This window comes from Sceloporus undulatus, chromosome 7 (genome assembly GCF_019175285.1).
Source record: "Sceloporus undulatus isolate JIND9_A2432 ecotype Alabama chromosome 7, SceUnd_v1.1, whole genome shotgun sequence".
NCBI classification, from domain to species: domain Eukaryota; kingdom Metazoa; phylum Chordata; class Lepidosauria; order Squamata; family Phrynosomatidae; genus Sceloporus; species Sceloporus undulatus.
In genome coordinates, this window is record NC_056528.1 from 6772353 (window position 1) to 6792803 (window position 20451).

Genomic DNA, 20451 nt, shown 5'->3' on the forward strand with positions numbered 1-20451 from the left:
TATATATATTCATATATTTAGGTTCTGTATGAACCTGAATAGGAACGTGGACCTTTGCTGATGGAGCTCAGTCCCTTCCCAGAAGATGGCAGCACACTACAATTTGAAGGCAGGAACCTGAATATGAACTGGAATATATGGGTGTGTATTATTATGACACAATTACACAATTATGAGTGTGTTTTTATATATATATATATATATATATATATATATATACACACACAGTGGACCCTTGCTATACGCTGGGGTTTGGTTCCAAAATCCCCTGTGGATAACAAAATCCATGGATGCTCAAGTCCCATTACATATAATGACACCGCAAAATGGTGTCTCTTATTAAAAATGGGAAATCAAGGTTTGACATTTGAGATTTATACTTTTTTGGGACATTTTCAAACCATGGATGTTTGAATCCGTGTATAAAAAATCCATGTATAAAAAAATCCGTGTATAAGGAGGGCCAACTGTGTGTATATATATGTGTGTGTGCATTCTAAGTTTGAAATGGCTTTATATCATTTAAAAAATTATGGCAGCTAACAAGGCCAATGTGATTCTAGGCTGCATCAATAGAAGTCTAGTGTCTAGATCAAGGGAAGTCATAGTGCCACTTTATTCTGCTTTGGTCAGGCCCCACCTGGAATAATATTGTGTCCAGTTCTGGGCAAAACAGTTCAAAAAGGATGTGGAGAAACTGGAGCATTTGCAAAGGAGGGTAACCAAAATGGTGAGGGGTCTGGAAACCATGCCTTATGAAGAAAGGGAGCTGGGGATGTTTAGCCTGGAGAAGAGAAGGTTAAGAGGTGATATGAGAGCCCTGTTTAAATACTTGAAGGGATGCCATATTGAGGAGGGAGCAAGCTTGTTTTCTGCTGCTCCAGAGAATAGGACACATTCCACCTCAACATTAGGAGGAACTTCCTGACAGTAAGAGATGTTCGGAGTGTAGTGGAGTCTCCTTCTTTAGAGGTCTTTAAGCAGAGGCTGGATGGCCATCTGTCAATGGGGATGCTTTGATTGTGAGTTCCTGCATGGCAGAATGGATTGGACTGGATGGCCCTTGGGGTCTCTTCCAAAGCTATGATTCTATGATTTTTCGACTGATAACATTTGCTTTCTCTTTATACTAGGAAGTCAACATCCTTGCCATTTCCCAGGCTGCCTCACCCTCTGGACTGCCAACTTATTCAGCCTTGCGCGGATTGCGTGGAAAGTTTGTGGCTTCCTGCGTTCATCACATTTTTGCAGCCGACGGGTAAGTTTGGCTTGTCTGGCCACTTTGAAATTTGACTTTCATGCGTGTTCACTATCGCTTCTACAAATGGAAAGTGCAGAAACAGGAACTGTTTAATTGTATTTTAAAGGGGGTAGGATACTGGGATGGGACTGTATTGTTTTAATGTCTAAGCCACCCCAGTTGTGTTGCACAGATATAAATGCTGTAAATAATAATAATAATTATCATTATTATTATTAAGGTTTTCAGTTCTGAAATGCTGCCTGCCCCAACATTCTTGGAATCCATTTGTTTATGATTAGCAAACCCACGTTCCAACCCGTTTCGTCCCATCCCAGTTTGTTCCCTCCCGGCTTTCATGCCATCCCTGTTTGGCAAACCCAAGGAGACTCCTCTAACAGTTGTCCCTATTAACCTCCGGATTTGGGACGGGGCTTCCTTGGCGTTTCCCACACTTTCCTGCCCATTGATGCCATTCACCGGGCGAACAAAAGAAGTGTGCCAGCGACGGTGCCCATTAACAGACCAATTCCCCCGTCCCGATTCCCCGCCATTCCTGTTTCGGATAGACCATCTGGAGCCCTTTGCTTTCCCATGGATCGCATCCATCCATCAGCATTAACCCAAATCCTTTCAATCCTCTGGGGATCTTATGTTCTCTGTTGCCATCCAGTTCAGTTTAAGCGCCATTGAATATTTAAGGAAGGGGCAGAAATCAATAATCGTTCCTTTTTAATGTTGATTGTTAATCTACTTTTAAGCCTTCTGTATCTCTGCAGTCTATGGAAGCATGCTTTGGCTATCCAAGTCTTTGGTACTTACTTTTTTCCATGTTAAATTTCAAACCAGATGCCTCTTCTTCTTCCTTATGATTTAACCACTAGGTCAATCTGTCCATCTCTTGCATATCCAATAGTTTCATTAACCAGCCATCTATCCAAAATCGTGCTGCCGTTATTCTTGCCGCAAAATTCCCTTCGATGCTTCGACACCGTTTAGTGGCTCTTGCAATGAAATGACAATGTCGTCTGCAAAGGCGCAGGTTTGATATCGAGTTCCTTTCCTAATTTTAGCCCACGTTTTAACTTTAACGAGGGAAGCATGCTTAAAAAGCAAGATTAAAACAATTATGCCAACCGGATTAGAGATCTTTAGGAAATCAATATGCATAGCTGGGGGAGAGGGGAAGAATTGCGGGGGGATAAATGTTTTGGTTTGGTTTGCATAAATAACTTTTCCCACCCTTCCATCTGAATTTGATTTATTTGTACTGTAAATAATGAAACCCACTGTGTAACCTTGGGCACGTCACACTCTCTCAGCCTCAAAGGATGGCAATGGCAAACCTCCTCTGAGCAAATCTTGCCAAGGATACCCCAGTATAGGGTTGCCATAAGTCAGAAATGACCTGAAGGCATGCAGCAACAACAAATGCTCTGGATGCGGTTCACTATTAAAACACCCAGTCTCTGGAAGCTCTTTCTTGGAAGCTTACTGGGAGGGAAAAAGGGTGAGAAAAAAGATGGGATCCTGGGCTTTGTAGTTTAGTGCGGCCAAAGAGCGTTCTGGCTGAGGATTCCCAATGCCGCTTCCCCAAACTTCAAATTCCAGGAGGCAGACACAGCAGTCAAAGTGGGAAAATAGTGCTATAACTATGTAGTGTAATGTTGTCAGTGTTGAATAGTTAATTACCATGACCCCAGATGTTTGGATAAAATGCCCCACCAGAATGATTGGTAACTTTTCTTCTGGTCAATTCAGTCATTACTGGGAGTCCATTTCTGTGCCATGTATATGTCTCTAACAAGTCATAGAATTATAGGAGTAATAGAATTTTAAGAGTATGAAGAGACTACGAGGGCCATCCAGTCCAACCCAATTTTGCCATGCAGGAACTCACAGTCAAAGCACCCCCCGGCAAATGACCATCCCACCTCAGTTTAAAGGCCTCCAAGGAAGGAGACGCCACTACACTCCAAGGGAGCTTCTTCCATTGTCTAACAGCTCTTACTGTCAGGAAGTTCCTCCTAATGTTGAGATGGATCTCTTTTCCTCTAGTTTGTACCCATTGTTCTAGGTCTTGTTCTCTAGAGCAGCAGAAAACAAGCTTGCTCCATCCTCAATATGACACCCCTTCAAATACTTAAACAGGGCTATCATATCACCTCTTAACCATCTCTTCTCCAGGCTAAACATGCCCAGATGCCTCCTAACGTAGAGGTGGAATCTCTTTTCTTATAGCTTGCACCCATTGTTCTGTGTCCTATTCTCCGGAGCAGCCGAAGGTAAGCATGCTCCATCCTCAATATGACATCCCTTCAAATATTTAAACATGGTTATCATGTCCCCTTTTTAACCTTCTCTTCTCCAACTTAAACATACCCATCTCCCTAACCCTCTCCTCATAGGGTTTGATGCTTTCCAGACCCTTCGCCATTTTAGTTGCCTTCCTTTGGACGTGTTCCAGCTTCTCAACATACCTTTTGAATTGTGGTGCCCAGAACTGGACACAATATTCCAGGTGGGGCCTGACCAAAGCAGAATACAGTGGCACTGTTACTTCCCTTGATCTAGACACTATACTTCTATTGATGCAGCCTAGAATTGCATTGGCCTTGTTAGCTGCCGCATCGCACTGTTGACTCATGTTCAACCTGTGGTCTACTTGGACTCCCATATCCGTTTCCCATGTAGTCTGATTCAGCCAGGTGTCTCCCATCCTATATCTGTGCATGTATGTCTGTACTCCCAGACTACTCACTTGCGTCTTCAGAGAGAATACAACCCCACCTAAGGCAAGTAACCTACCCACTTCCCAGACTGAGAGCAACCAAGCCTGAGAGATGGTTTGTTCAAACACCTCATTTTATCACATACATGAGGATTTTCTTTTCAAGCAGTATACCCTTTAGATGGTTGCATCTGTAGAAAATCAACAAGGCTTATTATTCATTATACACATCTAGACATTATAATTCTATTGATGCCACCTAGAATCGCATTGGTGATGCAACATGAGAATAGAGTCATGCTCTTACTTCCCTCGATCTAGACACTATTCTATTAATGCAGCCTAGGATCATAGTGGCATCTTAGCGGCTGCATCACACTATTGGCTCCTGTTCAGTTGTCAACCCAAAAGCATTTCATGTTTCCAAAAATTAAACTACTGTATCAGTCCCATGTGAAAGTGTGCTGTAGTGCTTTAGTGTGCCCTTTTAGGTTCGTGACACAGCTGAGAGCTGAAGTCAGGCCTTGACAACGCACTACTAACTACATCTGCAAGGAAGGACCCATTCATGGACACACAGAGATGAAGCTTATTTCTTCCTTTCTTTATTACGATAGCCGTCAGATCACATTCAATACCACATGATAAAGGCACCACTTTATAAAAGCATTTCATACCATTCAAATCGAACAATTATAACACATGTTGTTTCTTCCCCATTAAACATACAAGTTTTCCTTTACAAAAGGCACCCAGTTCTCTCTCAAAAACGAGAGAAGCGCACACAGATCAAGCAGAACCTCTCTTTAAACAAGACAGTACTGTACTAACTTTGGAAAGGGACTCTCAAAAGAGTAAAAACGAAAAGGGGATGGCACAAGATCCTAACACTTGTGGGATCACATTTTCCTTATTTTCTCTCTAAAGGCTATTTTCTACTGGATACCACGGAGGTTTTGTCTGGGCCCCTTCCCAAATATCTGTCCGCAAAGGGACTGCACAGCGGAAGCCCATAGATAAATACTTTGATCCAAACTACATTTTTTCTCTCCGAGAGACATCACAAACAGAGTCCAGTTCCTTCAGCCTTTTCACAGATGCTGCTCAAGTCTTTGCAAATGGATCTTTGCAGCAAAACCAACTGGGTTTTGTTCTGTTTTGCCTTTTTTGCCTTGCGAAGGAGAAGACGCTGTCAAAGCAACTCATGCGAGCGGACAACCTCCTGCAAGATGCAGGCACTAAAACCCTTCACTATGAAGGAAAATTGACTTTACAACCTCGAATATTTCTTGCTACAGAAAAGCACCATCACCTCCTTGCAAGGAAACCCAAGGTTTCCTGCTTTTCAAAGAGGGACTACGATAGCAAAGATGGCCCTGGATTTGTTCATTGACTTGGATTTTTGGAAAGCATGACTTGGAAGATGCAGCCATGCCTCTACCATGGTCTCCAAATGGCCGCAGTCATATTGGATGGGTTTTTGCTTGCTGGCTTTGGTTTGGACGGAGGGCAAGCAGATGGAGACGGTGGCAGGCAGCGCATGATGGCCGCGCTTGGATTGGCACCCTCTGCGGACACACGGACTTTGCAGAAATGCCTGAGCAGCTGGGCTTGGGTTTCCTTCTTGGGTTCGCATAAGGAGAGGAAATGCATCGCTTCTCTCAAGCAACGCAGGTAGCCGGTGTTGAAATCGAATTCTGGATTCTTTTGGCCACATGCTTCCGGAAAAAAGAGATGAGAAGATATATTAATGCTGAATTCTTTTGAAAGGATGAATACAGTCATGCAGTATGGTTTTCCTAAGCCCAGCTGTGTCTGCATAACAACCCTGTAAAGTAGGCTCTGTTGAGAGAGCGAAGCCATCACCTATTGAGTTTCAAATATTCAAGTAGCCATTTTGAGTCCCAATTTTGGGGGAAAATATAATAATAATAGTAGTAGTGTTCATGATGATGATAATGTATCTTCTCTAATCTTTGAAGACTTCCCTCCTAGTAAGGAGCTTTTTGTTAACCAGAGCAAACTAGGTTCTGCTATAAGTCTGCTGATCTACCTGAAAAAATATTAATATTAATATTATAATTAAGGAAACATGAATCCTCCACTGTCCCACATCTCTTTTGGAAAAGCATAAAGCTTAAGTATTAATGCCTGCAAGCTGGTGTTTGACCTATGGGAGACCTAACTGGGAAAACAATAACAAAGTACAACACTATCCAAAATCCACAAAACAGCAATGCCTTTATCAGGCCAACCAACATTTTGCAGCTCTGCTGGCTTCTTCGTCGGGCATCAAGCCAGTGGAGCTTTGAAAGCTTGCAAGGTGTATAATGTGCATTTTTGTTGGCTTGATAAATGTATTATGTGTTGTGGGTTTGGGATGATATTGTAATTTGCTGTATGGCTATCATAGCTACTCCGTCCATGTTTTTTTTAGGAGAACAATAAATCAGTGATGAACCTTTCCCCTTTTTATCTTGTATCTTGCATATTAATAGTTTGAATAGCTTGTTCTACAGCAAGCAGAATCAATCTGGTCTCCTTGGGGTGTTTGATAGGACTATGCATCCTATCGCCCTGACCACTATTGATGCATCCTGAGGACAACACAGAATCCCCAGAAGGTGCAAATTCCAGTTCTGTACTCACCATGCCTCTGTATTTGTTGCTGCTGCTGAAGGTAGCTGACAGCCACTTCCAAGATGTCCGCTTTCTCCAGCTTTGAGTTGGGTTGATGCCTTTGGAACTCTCTCTCCAGCAGGACCTTCAGCTGCTCGATGCTGTTGTTAATCCGGTCGCGGCGCATTTTCTCCACCACCGGCTTCCTCAGCTGTCAAACGAGAAAGAAGGAGAAGGCCTTATAACTCTACAGAATCCATATCAAATGTGATCCAAATCCAACTTTGCAAAGTCCACATCGAATTTGCTCCAGATCACACTTTACAAATTCATGTCAAATTTGATATGAACCAAACTGTACAAAATTCATATCAAATTTGACTTTGGTAGAATCATAGATTTGGAAGGGCCCAAGGGCCATCCAATACAACTCCCTGCCATGCAGGAATTCTGTCTGAATTTCTTTCCTGCAGCAACACAAACTCTACCTTCTTTAACAACTGCATAATTTACAGCTTTAGGGTGCATTAGACCCAAACATCTGAATTGCAGTAGACATCTGAACTGTTGAAGGCATTCATACACCCAGGTTATCGCGTTCTGGTTTGAGTCTATGAAAACTGGTTTGCAGGAACCGATCGCTTACCTTATTCTTTTCCTTTCCTGGCAGTCTCTCTGCTTCCTTGTGGAGCGCACAGCTGTTGCTCGGAGCCATGCTCGCTGCGTATCAGTTGCTCCTCCTGACCCAAATGCAACCTTATGCTCCTTAAAGCTTTCTGAGCATCTCTATTTATATCTGCGGCTGGCTGAGGAGTTATGTGAGTCGTGGACCTTGCGCTTTCCCACAGTCTTCCAGCCAATCCAGGCACGCGGGGAGATAATAGAGGAGCCCCCTTTTTAGGGCATGCTACATTGACTGTCAATGCCCCAGAGAGAATAACCTTCTGCCCGAACCAACTGGTGGAGGACGCAAAGCTGCATGCCAAAGTGACACAGAAATCTGGGAAAGAGCTTGGCCCCCCAGCTGGCTGGTCTGGTATCGGTTGCAGCCCAGCGTCACAGCGCCGTACCACTTGCAGCCGCGCTAGAAAGGAGGGAAGGAAGAGAGAGAAATTGCAAGGGGAAACAAAAAAGGAATATGTATCATCACAGTGCCAGAAAAATGTGAACATAGGACCTGTGCGCATGAGCCAAATACACCAGCTTCCACTGTCCTCCAGGTTGGGAAAATGGACGATGCATGGCCCAAACCCTGATTCTGGTTCCAGAACCAGGGTATGTGTGTGTTGTATGCCTCCACGTTATTTCTGAGTTATGGCAACCCTATCCTGGGGTTTTCTTGGCAAGATTGGTTCAGAGGAGGTTGGCCATTGCCTTCCTCTGAGGCTGAGAGCATGTGATCCATAGAATCATAGAATCACCTGGTCACCACTGAAAAGTGAGGATCTAGGCTTAGGCTGAGTCGAGGAATACATGCAAACTGCAAACCTGCATCTTCAGCAGGAACATAACTCCCTTTGACGTAGACTGAGTCCCTGTTCCTATATCACCTTTTGACAGACAAGGAGCATCTTTGTCATGTCTGGATTAAGCCTCAGTTTATTCATTCACACTCATCCAGCCCATTGCAGATCCCACAGAAACAGCCTCCTTGGAATTGGGTGAAAAAGATTAATAGAAACATAGAGTTGGAAGAGACTTCAAGGGCCATCCAGTTCATTCCCATTCTGCCATGCAGGAAGACACAATTGAAGCACTCCCAACAAATGGCCAACAAGCTTCCAGCCTCTACCCCTCTTAAAACATATCAGGATAAGGCCCTATTTGCTCTGGATCTTCCAGGATGATCTGGGGTCCTCTATTCCAATATCAGGCATCCCCACCACCAATGGCATGTGTTGCTCACTCGTAAGATCAGAACAAGAGGTCCAACCATTTGACCAATGCTGGTCACCTCATTCTAGCCTCAGTGCAAGGTGATGCATTATGGTGGCAGATGCGACGGTGCACAAATGCCCACTGGCAGAACGGAGAGCCAAGGTAATGAATCATAGAGTATGTTTAGCCTGGAGAAAAGAAGGTGAAGAGGTGATATGATAGCCCTGGTTAAATATTGGAAAGGAGGTCATATTGAAAATGGAGCAAGCTTGTTTTCTGCTGCTCCAGGGAACAGTGGATTCAGACTAAAGGGGAAAGAGATCCCACCTAAACATTAGAAAGAACTTCCTTGCTTTTCAGCCCTTTGGCTAAAATCAAGTGTAGAAACAACTTCATGACAATAAGAGCTGCTTGAAAATGGAAGATGCTGCCATGAAGAGCGGTGAAGGTCTTTAAACAGACCTTCTTTGGAGGTCTGTAAACAGAGTCTGGATGGCCATCTGTTGAGGCTGCTTTGATTCTGAGTTCCTGCATGGCACGGGGTTGGATTGGATGGCCCTTGGGGGTCTCTTCCAACTCTAGGATTCTATGATTCATGGAGTCCTAATATTAGGAGAGACCCCCAAGGGCCATCCAGCCCAACCCCATTCTGCCATGCAAGAACTCTCAGTCAAAGCATCCCCAAAGAGATGTCCATCCAGCCTCTGTTTAAAGACCTCCAAAGAAGGATCAAACAGCTGTTACTGTCAGGAAGTTCTTGCCAATGTTTAGGAAAAGCCCCCAAAATAAATTGAGCCAACTGTATTTTTACTTTTTGGCACCTGCATGCCCAAAAAAAGAGAGAAAGGGAAAGAGAAAAGCACTTTTAAACAAGTAACTGGAGTGGATGGAAGTATAAAAGCTGGAATGAGTCACCCACTTGTTACTTCGCAGAATAACATTCGGCTGTGTCAGCATAGAGAAGAAATGAAGAATTGATCCTCGCATGGGATAATCTGGGACGGATTCAAAGGAAAAGCAAATCATTTCCAAGCAATCTGACATAGCACCATTTGCTCAATGTCCAAGAGAATTGCATAATTGTGGGCAGCTATGGAAGGACTGACATTCGACCCTTTTAAATCGTTCTTAAGAAATTGGAATTGACTTGGCATAGAAGAGAAGAAGATGAGGCGTAATTTCTTGAGAACTCGCAGACTGGGAAAATAAAGCAGAAGACGGAAAAGATTTTGGAATCCTGCCCTAATATGACAGTCTGCCTGCAAGGGACCTGGATTTAGGAGCTTAACCTTTATCTTTAGGGCTATATATCATTTACTCAGGCTGCATCTCACTGCAGAAATAATCCAGTTCAATTACCATGGCTTTGCTCTGGTGCCACCACAAACTACAGATCCCAGGATTCTGTAGGATGGAGCCATGGCAGTTAAAGTGGTGCCAAACTGGATCATTTCGCCAGTGCGGATGCAGCCTCTGTCAACCATATAGCAATCTAAGGATCTGAGCAGATGGGTAGGGTGCCATGGGCCAAGCTTGTGGTATCCTACCCCTGGTTCTGACCCAGATCAGTCTCCAGGCAGGTGAGGCAATGGGTAGTGTTTATATACCTACCTGTCTTCATACCATGGAGTCACTGCTGTCCTATGCCCCTTACCTACAGCCATTGCTGTGTTTTCTCTGAAGGTGCCCATCACGGGCCATAAAGGCAAAAATGGGATGCATAGCCATACCCACCTGGCCAGGTGCTCACGTCTGATGTCTTAGGCTGCAATAGGAGGCTTCAGGGAAGATGTGATGGCAATGGCACATAAGGGGTGCATGGGGCCATGGGGTGTGCCAGCTGGCGCCACTGAGTTTTCAAGCAAGATCTTTTTGCTCCATGCTAAGGCCCCAGGATCGGTCCATATAGGTGTCCGGATTTGCTCATCCCAACCTAGGACTATTGACATGTGTTGTCCATAGCATCATGGAGTCATAGAATTAGAGCTGGAAAAGACGCCAAGGGCTATCCAGTCCAACCCCTGCAGGAAAACGCTATCAAAGCCTTCTCAACAAATGGCTATCCAGCCTCTGTTTAAAGACCTCCAAAGAAGGAGACTCTACCATCCTTGAAGACAACATCTTCCACTATCAAACACCTCTTACAGGAAGTTCTTCCTAATGTTGAGCTGGAATCTCTTTTCCTGTAGTTTGAATCCATTGCACCGGGTCCTATTCTCTGGAGCAGCAGAAAACAAGCTTGCTCCATTTTCAATATGACCTCCTTTTCAATATTTAACCAGGGCTATCATATCACCTCTTCACCTTCTCTTCTCCAGGCTAAACATACTCTATGATTCATTGCCTTGGTTCTCCATTCTGTCACTGGGCATTTGTACAGGATCTTATGTAGTTCTTCCATCGCTGCCCTTCCCATTCCTATTCTTATTTCTTGACTGCAGTCACCATTCTGATCAATGTTTGATCCAAGGTAGGGGAAATCTTTAACTCTTTCCATTTCCTCTTTGTCTTGGTTGAATTACCGTTGTCCCTCCAGAGTCATTATTATTGTTTTCTTCATGTTCAGCTTTTAAGCCTGCCTTTGCACTTTCATAGAATCATAGAGTTGGAAGAGACCCCAAGGGCCTTCCAGTCCAACCCCATTCTGCCATGCGGGAACTCTCAATCAAAGCATCCCCATTGACAGATGACCATCCAGCCTCTGTTTAAAGACTTTCTTCTTTGTCCTTCTGTAGTCATTGTTCCAAGTCTGCAAGGTTTTCTCCTGGTAGTTTGGTGTCATCTGGATACCTTAGAGCAGTGATTCCTAAACTCTGGTCTTCCAGGTGTTTTGGACTTCAGCTCCCAGAAGTCTCAGCCATCTTGGCCAATTGTCTGGAATTCTGGGAGGTGACGTCCAAAACACCTGGAAGGATTAAGGTTGGGAATCACTGCCTTAGAGTGTTGATGTTCCTTCCTCCTATCTCTTCACTCTTCCTTTTTCTGAGTCTAAACCTGCTTTTCTTATGATGTTTCCTGCATAGAGGTGGAACAAATAAGGGGATAGAAGGCATCCTTGGCTAAGCCCTTTCCCAGTTGGAAAGTATTCATTATCTAAGGGTGAATGCTTGAGAATTCTCATTGACTTGTTTAGAAAGCCTGCCATGTTCGACATACAGTTTGAATAAATGGGTTGATAGAATGCAACCTTGCATTCAAAATTATGGATTTTGATATGACTCATGGATAGGTTGGGGGTAAATCTTAGGGGCATGTAACAAAGGATCTCAATATGTTCTCTCTAGGTATGACTCTATGGACAACATTCGGCAAAATCACGATGGGGGACCAAGAGAGTCCTAGAGAGAACACTTCTCTAGGCATTTGTAGGTTCTCCAGAGCAATTCTGTGGTCAACGTCTGGCAGATGTTGACCACAGAGTTGCCCTGGAGGACCTAGAGATTCCTTGAGAGGTGTTCCCTCAGGAGTCGACTCAGGTTTTGGGGGTCAATTTTTTGACCAAATTTTCCAGACTTATATACATGACTATGTACAGTACAGTGGATAAGGAGGGCCAGTTATATTTATTTCTATGCAAATGTTGGCATTCTGCTCCTCTTAGAAGGGACTCCGTTACATTGCTATCCCCTTTTATGCTTGCAGTGATCCCTCAACTTGTTGGATCGTGCCAACCGTAACGCCAGTTCTTGGTGTTGGGACAGATCCAACATGATCGAATGGCATCGGAGAGGGGTCACCTTTGGACCGGGACGCTTGAGATTGACAGGGATTACCGATACGAAGCTGGTTAAAGGGGGCGCCGTGGTGTCAAAGGGCGTGTTCCTCCCACCTTCATGGTGGCAGCTCCTGACCCACATTGCTCGATTGTAACTATTAACCAGATGGTCTTTTGGGAGTTGAGTGTTTTCCCCCCCTTCCCGCTGCCCATTGAGGCTCAAACACCATAACTAATGTTGCCTGTGGTCGCAAGGCACACGTCTATTGTCCCGGCAGAAAGGAGGGAAAGTGTGGGAAACTCAGTGGAACTCAAACCCACACAGGCTGGTGCTAATAACTCCATTGTGGGAGATGAATGCGCCGTGAACTCACGTGTTCCTTCAGTTGGGGACGCAAGAAATCCAAGGGGCGTGGAAGAGTTTTTCTCAAGGACTCTCGTTCCCCAAAAAGAAATCCAAGGAGGGGGTAATGGGATGCGGGGAGAGTAAGGCAATATCCCCCTTTATAAGCTCCCACTCGGGTACGAATTCAGTGTATCGACCCAGTTGCCGACAACTAGCACGATTGCATTTAGAGTGCAAGGAGTCTTACCTGGATTCAAGCATTTCCGTGCAACAGGTTGCTACCTTCCGTAGGTGTTTAAAAATCATTTCCGTTCATTTTGCAAACCCAGTACAAACAATGTGAAGTCGAAGGCTTTCACGGCCGGCATGCATAGATTTTTGTGGGGTTTTCGTACTATGCGGCCATGTTCTAGAAGAGTTTATTCCTGACGTTTCGCCAGCATCTGTGGCTGGCATCTTCTCTGAAGATCTTCTCTGAAGATGCCAGCCACAGATGCTGGCAAAATGTCAGGAAGAAACTCTTCTTGAACATGGCCACATAGTCCGAAAAACCCACAAAAATCTACCAATACAAACACATTTGGGGTTTCCTAAGGCTTCAAACCTTAGTAAGGAAACAAAAATATTTGAACGTCCAAAAAAAAGAGGTCAAAGCCAAGCCTGTTAAGGTCTAGCTTTAAATTAGCAGAGTAGCAGAAATGTCTAACTACTAAGAACTGAGACTGACTCCAAAAACAACAAACATGCAGCATGTACGATACTTTAAAACAAAAGTTTACTAACGGCTTTAACCTAGATTTGCATAGAAGCTATATCCCAGTGATGGCGAACCTATGGCATGCATGCCAGAGGTGGCACTCAGAGCCCTCTCTGTGGGCACATGTGCCATCACCCCAGCAGAGAGTTTTCCGGAGTTTGTTACTAGAAAGCCAGAGGGATATGGCACTTTGCAATAAATAAGTAGGTTTTGGGTTGCAGTTTGGGCACTTGGCCTCTAAAAGGTTCACCATCACTGCTATATCCTAATCCTCCAGATGTTTTGGACTTCAGCTCCCAGAATCCCTGACTGTTGGCCAAGGTGGCTAAAACCTCTGGAAGCTGAGGTCCAAAACACCTGGAGGACCAAAGTTTGGGAATCACTGCCCTAAACTATTCCTCATAAGTCTTGGTTTCCGGATCCTTTCAAATCTTTGTTGCCTTCTTCTGTCTCAGTTTATCAATGTCCTTCTTGAACTGGGCTATTCAGAATAGGGCAGAATATTCCAGGTGAGGGCGGTCATGAAAACCAAAATAGATTTGAACACGATCGTTCTGTTGAAGTAACCTACAACTGTGATGGCTCCTCTCGTTCTTCATATATCACAATGTTGGTTCGTCTTGAGCTTAAAGCATACTAAGAGCTCCTAGATCCTTTGCACATATTTTTGCTCTCACCCATATTACATTTTTGCATTTGATTTTCTCCAAATGTAGCACTTCACGTTTATCCCTGGGATCAGCGAAGAGTTGGAAGAGACCCCCAGGGCTATCCTACCCAACTCCATTCTGCCATGTAGGAAGACACCATCCATGCATCCCCAATAGATGACAACCCAGCCTGTGTTTCCAAAGAAGAAGACTCTACCACCTTCCAAGGTATCATCTTCTACTATTGAGTTCTTCCTCATGTTGAGGTGGAATCCCTGTTGCAATTCACTTTTGTTAGTTTTGGTCTAGGTCTTCGGTCAACGAAGGTCTTATTGACTCATGCTTTTGTCTTCAAAGGCATTCCTCTCCAGCCTTCTTTTAGTGTCACCTGCAGATCTGATGAGCATGCTTTCTGTTCTTCCATCCAATCTTATATAAAAATGTGCCCAGAGAGCAGTGCTACCCTATTTGTCACTTCTCTGATGACAAGGAACCATTCTGTGAATATGAGCACATGCATTTGTTGTTGGTGTGCCTTCAAATCATTTCCAACTTACGGCAGCTCTAAGGTTTTATCATGGGCTTTTCTTGCAAGGTTGGTTCATAGGGGAGGTTTGCCATTGCCTTCCTCTGGGGCTGAGAGAGCGTGACGCACCCATATTCACCCAGTGGTACCATTTGTGAGCAATCTGTCAATATCAACATGTGAATTTGTTGTGGCGTGCCTTCAAATCATATCCAATTTATGGCAATCCATAGGCTTTGCTTGGCAAGGTTAGCTCAGAGGGCAGTTGTCATGCCTTCCTCTAAGCCCAAGAGAGTGTGATGCGCCCATGTTCACCCAATCTATGGGTATGAGCCCATGAAACTGTTGCAGTGTGCCTTCATATCATATCTAATTGATGGTGACCCTAAGGTCCTATCATAGGGTTTGCTTGGCAAGGTTGATTCAGAGGGTAGGTTTGCCATTGCCTTCCTCTGGGGCTGGGAGAGTGTGATGCACCCATGCTCACCCAGTGGTACCATTTGTGAGCAATCTATAGGTATGAGCACATGAATTTCCAACTTATGATGACTCTAAGATCCTATCATGGGCTTTTCTTACAAGGTTGGTTCAGGGGGATGGGATTGCCATTGACTTCCTCTGGGGCTGAGAGAGTGTGATGCACCCATGTGTGCCCAGTGGTACCATTTCTGAGCAATCTGCGGATATGAGCGCATGAAATTGTTGCGGTGTGCCTTCAAACCTAATCCAACTGTAAGGTCTATCGTGGACTTTTCTTGGAAAGTTTGGTTCAGAGGAGGGTTGCCACAGCATCCTCTAAGCCTGAGAAAATGTGATCCACCCATTTTCACCCATTTGTGAGCAATCTGTCAATATCAACATGTGAATTTGTTGTGGCATGCCTTCAAATCACCTAAGGTCCTGTCATAAGCTTTTCTTGGCAAGGTTGGCTTAGAGGGGAGTTGCCATTGCCTGGCTCTGAGTCTGAGAGAGTATGACCCCCCATGTTCACCCAGTGAACAATCTGTCAACATCAACATGTGAATTTTTTTGTGATGTGCATTCAAATCATTTCTAATTTATGGAGACCCTAAGGTCCTATCATGGGCTTTGCTTGGCAAGGTTGGTTCAGAGGAGGGTTGCCATTACCTTCCTCTGAGGCTGAAGCTACTATGAGAGAGTGTGTCTTGTCATTGTTCACCCAATGACTTTCCATGGCCGAGCAAGGATTCAAAATCTGGGCTCCCATAGTCTGAGACTCAAACTACTATGGTATGCTTACCTTGTAAACTAAAATGAGAAGGCACTCTTAATCATACATGTGATATGCTTAACTTTTTGCTAGGAACATAAGTTTTTGGCAGCGGTGAGACACTCTTGCACATTTCTGGCTTAACATTAAAACCTTGGAACAGTGAAGGCGGGAAAACCTCTGTATAAAATGCCTCCCTTGAAGCAGTTCATCCCCAGCCTCATGCATATTGCCCCCCAACTCCCCCCTACCCCACTTTCCCCCCCTTTTGCCTTGTGGAAATTCCCATAAGTTCCCTTTATTGGATGCACAAGAGGGATTTATTATTTCCTGGTTTATTGACTCTGAAAAGCCCGAGGGATTAAGGCTGCTTTGCACATGAATGCCCGGAGTGTGTTGCACAAAAGGCTCGGGCTGTGGGATAATGTCTTTGGATGTGGGAAAGAGCTGACCCTCCAGGATAGCAGGCTGGTGCCTGATGGTAAGAATCAATTATCTTTCAAAGGAATACATTGCCCCAGCGCCCAGCAAACTTCGGAAGCGCCACTCTTCCCATCCGGGTTGCGCCTCTACTCCCTTGCAACTTACCAGGGAAAGTTTGAGTTTGAAAAGACTCAACATTTACACTTACACATGAATTATTCCGCAGGGTCTCAGTGCATCACGTTAACCGTTTCTTTGGACGCAACAAGATCCCATTATTAATATTAATATTGCTAATAATTTATTTGTATCCCTCCGTTTCCCCAGCACCGGGACCCAAGGCGGCTCACAAGATTCAAAGGACAGTGCAATTCAAAACGTAGGAAAACGGTACGTTAAAACAGAATTAAATGGTTGCAATATTAAAATACGCTTGTCCCTCCGCATTCACTGGGGTTAGGGGCACAGGACCCCCATGAATGTGGAAGAGCTGCAAATAACAGAAACACTATGTTTTTACTTGAGAGAACACATCTCTAGGAATCTCTAGGTCCTCCAGCGCAACTCTGTGGTCAACATCTGCCAGACGTTGGCCATAGAATTGCACTGGAGGAGCTACAAGTGACTAGTGGAGTGTTTTCTCTAGGCATCTCTAGGTCCTTTGCAACTCTGTGGTTCACATGTGCCAGACGTTGACCATCGAATTGCACTGGAGGAGCAACAAATGCCTAGCAGAGTGTTCTCTCTAAGAATCTCTAGGTCCTCCAGCGCAACTCTGTAGTTCCCATGTGCCAGACATTGACCATAGACTTGCGCTGGAGGAGCTACAAGTGACTAGTGGAGTGTTCTATCTAGGAATCTCTAGGTCCTCCAGTGCAACTCTGCGGTCCACATCTGCCAGACATTAACCATAGAATTGCGCTGGAGGAGCTCAACATTAGGAAGAACATCAAGGCGGGTAGAGCAATGGGATGAGGACCACTTTGGGGGGGGTGAATTAATGTTAAATTAATAGTATATACTGTTGTGGAATTATGAATAGGATATGATGAAAAAGAGAAAAAATGTATATATATATATATATATATATATATAGATAGATAGTGTGAAAGGCAAGAGTTTAATCTGCCCTGGAAGCATTGAGTACTCTCTCATCCATCCAGCCTTTAGTATGTACACAAATAGTAATTCCTGCTGGAATGTTGCATGTTCTTTGGCATTGTTTTCCTTGGCGTCATCCTTTATATCTTTCATTACATGCCCCTGTGTTTTTCCCTCGACTTATCCACAGGTCACATCAAAATCCATAATTTTGGCCCCAAACTTGCCCTCAGCTTCTATATAAGGCTGACTTATAGTCGAGTATAAATAGTAAGATGAATAAGATTTAGCTAAGGTAATTAAGAAGGAATAATTAATGTGATTTGCTATGTATTGTATGTGGAATATGATGTAAAGGATATTTTAAATGCTATTTTATGTAGGTTTTAATAATAACCCGCATAAAATAATAATAAAATAAATAATAATAATTAATAATAAAGTAAAAAAGGGATGAACTTCAGGACAGTAAGAGTTGTTCAACAGTGAAAGATGCTCCATGGAGAGTGATGGAGTTGCCTTCTTTGGAGGTTTTTAAACAGAGGCTGGATGACCATCTGTTGGGGATGCTTTGATTGTGAGTTCCTGCATGGCAGAATGGGGTTGGATTGGATGGCCCTTGGGGTTTCTTCCATCTCTGTGATTCTATAATTCTATGATCAATATACTTCTATTGATGCAGCCTAGAATCGCATTTGCTTTTTTAGCTGCTGCATCACACTGTTGACTCATGTTCAATTTGTGGTCTTCTAGGACTCCTAGATCCTTTTCAACATGTACTGTTGTCACGCCAGGTGTCCCCAATACTAGATCTGTGCATTTCAATTGTGTAGTACTTTACTTTTTTCCCAATTGCAATTAATTTAGTAAGTTTTGGCCCAATTTTGGCCCAGTTACTACTTCATTTCCCCATGCTCCTGCCTCCTGGATCTTGCTAGTGTCTGGCTGAGTTCCTGTGCGCATGTGAGCATACTCAGGATCCCACTTTCTCAGGCATTGAACCATTGCAATGAACCATCCGCCATCACTGGGCCAGAACAAAACACGTGTGTCTTTGAAAATGGCACGAAGCACAGCTGGACAGACAGATCTTGGAGAGACACCAATCTGCGGACATGTTCAAGCGCCAGAGACAGGGCTACATTTTTTGTGGCCATTCGTGACAACCTATGGAAGCTTGGTTGCATTTCAAAATCTGGGTCCAAACGTTGATTTTAACCATTTTATATAAAGGACTTCATTTTGCTCTGCCATTGGATATAATAGGACTTGAGCATCCACAGATTTTGCTTCCATGGAATCTGAAACCGAAAAGTTACACTTGGTCTAACTTTTGTCTTGCTTTCTCCTCTAACCCAAGTTTTCCCCGCAGCCCCAGCCAGATGTTAAGCCCTCCAGAGATAAAAAGGGATTGCCCCCCCCCCCCCAATGTCTCAGCCTGACTTGACAGCTCTTGATCAATGGGCTCCTGCCCCACTGCAAACCGCCAAGGCGATGCAGATGGCCTGCCCAAAGCAATGCTCCCCCCCCCCCCCCAGCCGAGGCACAAAGCAAAGTCAAACAGCATTGCTAATGCAGCTTGTAGGTTGGCACACTTCCTTTCTCCGAGGGCCTCAATGCCTTGAATAGGGAGGCAGTGTGGGAAACTCAAAGTGACTCCACACTCACAGCCCAGGGTCTCAGCTCCACATCTGCCTGGGGCTGACAGGCGCCCAAGGAGGGGGCCTGAGATTAAATGGGGCCCAGATGAAGACAAGGAAAAGGCCATCCACGCCGGAGCCATAGATCAAAAGGGAAGCGCAGTCGCAAAGGGGAGCATTCGGGATGACCATTACACTTGGCACAAAAAACGCTTCCCAAGGTTGCGTCTCCCTTAGCAGGAGCAGAAGTGCATGATGTTTGGGAATATTTGCACAGACGTCGTAAGATTAGTTTGGAAGATGGGTTGGGATTTGGGACTATTTCCATAGATATCATAAGTTTAGCTTGGAGATGGGTTGGGATTTGGGACTGTTTCCATAGACATCAGGAGGATAGCATGGATTTTAGATTTTGGACTGTTCCAGATTTGGGCAAGTCACACCCTCTCAGCCCCGCCATAAAAGCCCTTAGGGTTGCCATAAGTTGGAAAAGACTTAAAGGCACACCGCAACAGTGTTGTTATTAGTGTCTTCATATCTCTGGGGGAAGTGTTCATCTCCCGTTTTATTGTTATCGGTAGCTACATAACGTGCAAAATAATCTTTTCCCACTTCTCTAGGCCTCCTGAACGCATGGTTAAGGAGCTTATTCCTCTCTGGGCTGGAGAGGTTTGAAATCCACCGTGTTTCCCACACATTTCCTGAATGGCATTCATCCTCGCCACAATGGAAGTGTGCCGCTTCACACACACACGCACAAAACCCACATTAGCAATGGTCCTTGACTTGGCATTGTGTTCAGTGGGAAAAACCCTCGTCCCAGAAGGCCATCTGGGGAACAGCAAGGGCCATCCCAGCCCCATCCGAAATGCACACTTTGCAGGGGCAAACCTTTTGCAAGAATGCCTTTCAAGGCAATACACATCACACCTGAGTACATACACAACACCGGTGTGACCTAGCGAACTGTACGGTCATTGTGTTGGAAAGGTTGTGTTACATTGTCCATTTTATTGTCACCGATAACTATGTAACTTCCAAACCCTGGGTCTCTCTCAGTTACAAATACATCTGAGGAAAGATGCTCAAGTCTAATAATATTTAATTGTATTTAATGGGACTTGAACATCCATAGATTTTGGATATCAATGGGAGGTCCTGGAATCAAACTCTAGCAGATACAAAGGGCTAATAATAATAATAATAATAATAATACATTGTATTTAATGGGATTTAAGCATCCATGGATTCTAGTATCCATGGGGGATCCTGGAAGCAAACCCTTGCGGATACCAAGGGCCCATAATAATAATAATAATAATAATACTCCATTGTATTTAATGGGACTGGAGCATCCACATATTTTCATATCCATGGGAGGTCCTGGAACCAAACCTTAGCAGATATCAAGGGCCCATGACAATGGTGATGATGGTGATGATGATGATGTAATAATAATACTCCATTGTATTCAATGGGATTTTAGTATCCATGGGGGATCCTGGAACCAAACCCTGGCAGATACCAAGGGCCAGTAATGATGATGATAATGTAATAATAATATTCCATTGTATTATTTGAGCATCCATAAGTT

At 44.3% G+C, this 20451-nt stretch overlaps 2 protein-coding genes across 4 annotated transcripts in view; one reads left to right on the plus strand and one right to left on the minus strand.

Annotated features, from left to right (window-relative positions):
- The window catches only part of LOC121936471 (transcription factor HES-5-like), a 28928-nt gene that overhangs the window by 1412 nt on the left and 7065 nt on the right, over positions 1–20451 (plus strand). The window contains exons 1-3 of one of the 3 annotated variants that reach the window (XM_042478740.1): positions 1003–1258; positions 14003–14164; positions 16444–16506. Coding sequence is in view for 1 of the 3 variants with exons in the window: in XM_042478738.1 (XP_042334672.1) it covers positions 1134–1258; positions 4899–5364 (591 nt within the window). In the remaining 2 variants the exon portion in view is untranslated. Of the gene's footprint in view, positions 1–1002; positions 1259–4898; positions 6437–14002; positions 14165–16443; positions 16507–20451 lie in introns of those variants that run through there. The other 2 variants (XM_042478739.1, XM_042478738.1) reach the window with 2 other exon arrangements.
- On the minus strand, positions 4555–7365 carry LOC121936474 (transcription factor HES-5-like). Its single transcript, XM_042478742.1, has 3 exons — positions 7237–7365; positions 6621–6801; positions 4555–5689 (listed from the first exon to the last, which is right to left on the minus strand). Exons 1-3 carry the CDS (start codon positions 7303–7305, stop codon positions 5409–5411), a joined length of 531 nt encoding a protein of 176 aa, XP_042334676.1. The 5' UTR covers positions 7306–7365; the 3' UTR covers positions 4555–5408.

Coding starts and splice junctions, on each gene's coding strand:
- LOC121936474 (XM_042478742.1), bottom strand. CDS start 7,305: ATGGCTCCGAGCAACAGCTGTGCGCTCCACAAGGAAGCAGAGAGACTG. Junction 6,802..7,236: donor CAGGAAAGGAAAAGAATAAG/GTAAGCGATCGG, acceptor CTCGTTTGACAG/CTGAGGAAGCCGGTGGTGGA. Junction 5,690..6,620: donor GCAACAAATACAGAGGCATG/GTGAGTACAGAA, acceptor TTTTTCCGGAAG/CATGTGGCCAAAAGAATCCA.